Source organism: Colobus angolensis, unplaced genomic scaffold, assembly GCF_000951035.1.
Source record: "Colobus angolensis palliatus isolate OR3802 unplaced genomic scaffold, Cang.pa_1.0 Scaffold608, whole genome shotgun sequence".
Taxonomy (NCBI): Eukaryota; Metazoa; Chordata; class Mammalia; order Primates; family Cercopithecidae; genus Colobus; species Colobus angolensis.
Window position 1 is genome coordinate 199,403 of NW_012119688.1, and position 5,478 is coordinate 204,880.

General features: G+C 36.0%; 1 protein-coding gene across 1 annotated transcript in view; it reads left to right on the plus strand.

Moving 5' to 3' along the window:
• The window catches only part of ZNF93 (zinc finger protein 93), a 37,969-nt gene that overhangs the window by 26,521 nt on the left and 5,970 nt on the right, over window positions 1-5,478 (plus strand). Inside the window, exon 4 of the mRNA XM_011963255.1 lies at window positions 5,052-5,461. Coding sequence (XP_011818645.1) covers window positions 5,052-5,461 — 410 coding nt within the window. The remainder of the gene's footprint in view (window positions 1-5,051; window positions 5,462-5,478) is intronic.

A 5,478-nucleotide genomic window follows, 5' to 3' on the forward strand; every position in this document is an offset into this window, starting at 1 on the left:
ACACACACATAACATAAAATTTACCATCTTAAATTTATTGAAGTGTATATTTCAGGGCCAGGTGTGATTGTGGCACTGATGCGTAATCCCAGGATTTTGGGAGGTCAAGCAAAGAGGATCCCTGGAGCCCAAAAGTTTGAGACCAGCCTGGGCAACATGGAGACCGCGCTCTATGAAAAAATTGAATAATAGGCAGGCATGGTGGTGTGCAACTGTGGTCCCAGCTACTAGGGAGATTGCAAGGAGTCAAAATTGTGCCACTACACTCCAGCTTGGGTGACAGAGTGAGACCCCGTCTCAAAAAAAAACTGTTCATGTCAGGCATGTTAAGTATATTCACATTGTTATGCAAAAGACTTCTAGAAACTTTACATCTTGTAAAACTTAAATTCAATACCCATTAAGTAACAACTGCTCATTTTACCCTCTCTCCATACCTTGACAGACAAACCTACTTTCTGTTTTTATTGTTTTGACTACCTAAGATACCTCATATAAGTGGAATCATACAGTATTCATAATTTTGTTACTGGATTAATTCAGGTGACATAATATTCACAAAGTTCATCAAAAAGATGACAAGATTATACTCTTTAAGGTGGAATAATATTCCATTGTATGTATATGTTACATTTTTTAATATGTTTATAAATCAAGAGATATCTAGGGTGCTTCAACCTGTTGGCTTTTGTGAATACTGGTTACAATAAACATGGGTTTGCTTTGCTGCCCAGGCTAAAGTGCAGTGGTGCAATCTCAGCTCTCTGCAACCTCTGCCTTCTGGTTTAAGCAATTCTCCTACCTCAGCCTCCCAAGTAGCTGGGATTACATGTGCATGCCACATCGCTAAGCTAATTTTTGTATTTTTAGTAGAGATGGTGTTTTACCATGTTGGCCAGGCTGGTCTCGAACTTCTGACCTCATGTATCTGCCCACCTCGCCCTCCCAAAGTGCTAGGATGACAAGCTTGAGAAACTGCACCTGGCCTGTGTTACATATTTTGGATATAGATTTATAAATACTTTTTTCCATTTATATATTTTTATGTCTAAGTAGTTTATTTAAAATATGTTTTTGTATCATTCAAGAAAATAAGCCAACTTTATCAGTGTTGATAATCAGTTTTGACCTTGTTTTTTGAAGAGATTATTTTTCTCTATTTTGCAAACATGGCAACTTTGTGGAAAATCATTTGATCATATACAAAATGGTTCATTTCTGAGCTCTCTGTTCTTTCATCTGTTTATCTTTGTGTCAGTATCATATTGTTTATGTTACTGTAGCTTATAACTGAAGGTTGTATTGATATCTTTGAAAAATGGAATTTTTTGCCCCCTGAGCAAGAATATGTTGAAGAGTGTGTGTTTCATATTCACATATTGTTGAATTTGCCAGTTTGACTTTTGCTTTTAATTCCTAGTTTTATTCAGGTTTTATTAGTAAACACCCAGTGCTAAATTTTGGTGTTTTAAAATTGATTTGTTGTTATTTTGAGACAAGATCTTACCGTCACCCAGGCTGCAGTGCAGTGGCAGAATTTTAGCTTACTGTAGCCTCAGTCTCCTGGACTCAAGTGATTATTCTTTCACCTCAGTTTTTTGAGTAGGTAGGACTGTAGACATGCACTACTATGTCTGGCTAATTGTTTGCTTGTTTGTAGTGTTAGGATCTATGTTGCCCGGGCTGATCTCAAACTTTTGACACCAATGGATCTCCCAAAGTGTTAGGAATATGGGCAAGAGCCTTGGCACCCAGCCAGTATTTTTAAATTAAATAAAACTTGTTATATGTCCTAACAGAATATGCTAGATGCAAATAAGAATATTGTGTATTATCTTGGTTTTGACTGGAGAGTTTTGTGTGTGTCTGTGAAGCCTAGTTGGTCTATAATATGGTTTGGATGTCCATGTTGTCCCAAACCTCATGCTGCAATATAAATCCTCAGTGTTGGCTGTGGGACCTGGTGGGGCACGTTTAGGTCACAGGGGCAAATTTCTCATGAATGGCTTGGTACATCCCCTTGGTAACCAAAAAGTTTTCACTGTATGAATTCAAATAAGAGCTGATTCATTAAAATGACATGGCTCCTTCACCTCACACTTGCGCTGTCTCTTACCACATAATATGTCCAGTTACTCTTTACCTTCTACCTTCATTTTAAGCTTTCTGAAATCCTCACCAGAAGCAGATGCTGGCACACACTTATACACTCTGCTAAGCTGTGAGACAAATAAACCATTTTTCTTTATAAATTGTGCACTCTTAAGTATTTCCCTATATGCAAAATAATCAGTATAGTCTATAATGTTGTCTAAGTTTTCTGGTTGTTATATTTTATCTGAATTTTCTATTATTGCAAACTGGGTCTTGATGTACAATCATTATGTTGCTATGTATATCTTGCTTCACTTTTATCAATATTTGCTTTATATATTTTGGAGCCCTGATGTTATATACACATATACATATAGATAGATAAATACTATAGTTACAGATTTCTGCTAAATCAACTCACTTTAACATCATATAATATCAATTTTTGTCTTGTAGAAGTACTTGACTGAAAGCATATTATGTCTAATATAATTATGACAATCTTACTCAATTGTGGTTACTATTCATGGAATATACATTTTTTTCATTCTGTTACTTTCAGCCTATTTGACTCAATGCTAAAGTAAGTCTCTTGTAGGCAGCATACTGTATGCTTTTTTAAAAAAACCACTCAGGCTTTCTATGTCTTTTTCTTTTTTTTTTTTTTTTTTTGAGACGGAGTCTCGCTCTGTGGCCCAGGCTGGAGTGCAGTGGCCAGATCTCAGCTCACTGCAAGCTCCGCCTCCCGGGTTCACGCCATTCTCCTGCCTCAGCCTCCCAGAGTAGCTGGGACTACAGGCGCCCGCTACCTCCCCCGGCTAGTTTTTGTATTTTTTTAGTAGAGACGGGGTTTCACCGTGTTCGCCAGGATGGTCTCGATCTCCTGACCTCATGATCTGCCCATCTGGGCCTCCCAAAGTGCTGGGATTACAGGCTTGAGCCACCGCAGCTGGCCATCTTTTTCTTTATATAATTTTTATATATATATATATTTCTATTTATTTTATTTGGTTTGTTTTTGAGATGGAGTTTCACTCTTCTTGCCCAGGCTGGAGTGCAATGGCACGATGTCAGCTCACTGCAACCTTCACCTCCTGGTTCCGTGATTCTCCTGCCTCAGCTTTCAAAAAGCAAGCATGTAATCCCGAGTAGCTGGGATTACAGGTGCATGCCACCATGTCCAGCTAATTTTTTTGTATTTTTAGTAGAGATGGGGTTTCACCATGATGGCCAGGCTTGTCTTGAAATCCTGAATTCAGGTGATCTGCCTGCCTCAGCTTCCGAAAGTGTTAGGATTAAGCATGAGCCACCACACCCAGCCTCATTTATTTTTGAGATAGTGTTGCCATGTTGCCCAGGATAATCTTGAACTTTTGGGATCAAGTGATCAGCCCACCTTGACCTTCCAGAGTCCTGTGATTACATTTCATTAAGTAATCTCTATTTAAAATGATTGGTTAAAGAAATGAAGTTGTTATTACCACTAATATTGTTATTGTTTTGCATGTTTCTACTAGTTATATTTTTCTCGTTTCCTATTTTACTTACCTAATTTCCATTTAATTTTGTACTGGCATGCTTTGATTATATTTTACTTTCTTTTGCATACTTTCTACAAATAGTATCTTTGTAATCATCTCAAAAACTGGAGATTACATACATCTTAAAGTTAAAACAATATATTTTATTCTCATAACTTCAATTGAATAAAAAAACTATGCCTCTATATTTTTCAGTTTGTTATTGATATTAAAATTATTTTACATAGTGTATCTACAGGCTGATGCGTGTTATCTCAGCACTTTGGGAGGCTGAGGTGGGTGGATCCCGAGGTCAGGAGATCAAGACCATCTGGCCAACATGGTGAAATCCCGTCTCTACTAAAATACAAAAAATTAGCCAGGCATGGTTGCCCATGCCTGTAGTACCAACTACTCAGTAGGCTGAGGCAGGGGAATCACTAGAACCCAGGAGGCACTCCAGCCTCGGAGACAGAGTGAGACTCCATCTTAAAGTATATATATATGTATTTCCAAATACTCAGTTTGGTCTTATTAATTATGTTGACATTGTTATGCAACATATCACTAGAGTGTTTTTATCTTGCAAAACTAAATCTCAGTACACATGAAACAACTATCAATTCTTTGTATTTTGTGGTTCTTTTCAAACACCGCTCTGTTTTCTGTTTCTGAGAGTATAATTGCTTTATATATCTCATCCAATCTCTGTCTTTTTGTGACTGGGTCATTTTATTTTGCATAGTGTCATCAATATTTATCTTAATAGTTGTTACAATATTTTCTACTTTTTGAAAACTGAGTGATATTCCTGTATTTTTGTGTCTACTGAATAATTTGGTGACACAAATTTGGATTACTTTTACCTATTGGCTTTCAGTAACAATGCTACAATAATTATGTGAAAGTTAATATAATATATGTGCTGTGTTCTGTTTTATTAGTCTACTTTTTCAGCTTTATACTCATATCAAATTATTTTAATTCTGTAGCTTTTGATGTGTTTTGAAATCAGAAATGGTAATGCCTCTAACATTGTTCCTGTTTTTGAAGATTGCTGGGTACTTTACTGTAGGTTTGGATTCCATATACTTTTAAATTTGCTGTTTTTATTCCTTTGAAAATGCAGTTAGTCATTTGAAAAACATTGCATTAAATCTGTAAATTAAATTGAGCAGTAAAGACATCTTCAAAATATTAATTATTTCTTTTTCAATTGTTTTTGAGATGGAGTTAAATTTACCTGCCTTACCAGTTACCTTATGCCATTTTGGTTAGTATGTTTTTGTTACATTTATATGTGCAGGAAGAAATTACAGCTTGAGGTATTTTGTGATGTCATTTTATGTAGTTTGTATCATTTTATAGGTTAGGTTTGTAAAGTATATTTATCTGAGTCTAGCAATTGAAACAATGTGTTTTTATTGTTTCTTTCAGTTATGTGTTCTCATTTTGCCCAAGACCTTTGGCCAGAGCAGAACATAAAAGATTATTTCCAAAAAATGATACCTAGAAGATATGAAAAATGTGGACATGGAAATGTACAGTTAATAAAATGGTGTGAAAGTGTGGATGAGTGTAAGGTGCACACAGGTGGTTATAATGGACTTAACCACTGTTGTACAACTACCCAGAGCAAAATGTTTCAATGTGATAAATACGGGAAAGTCTTTCATAAATTTTCAAATTCAAACAGACATAAGATAAGACATACTGAAAAAAAATCTTTCAAATGCATAGAATGTGGCAAAGCTTTTAACCTGTTCTCAACCCTTACTACACATAAGAGAATTCATACTGGAGAGAAACCCTACATTTGTGAAGAATGTGGCAAAGCCTTTAAGTACTCCTCTACCCTTACTAC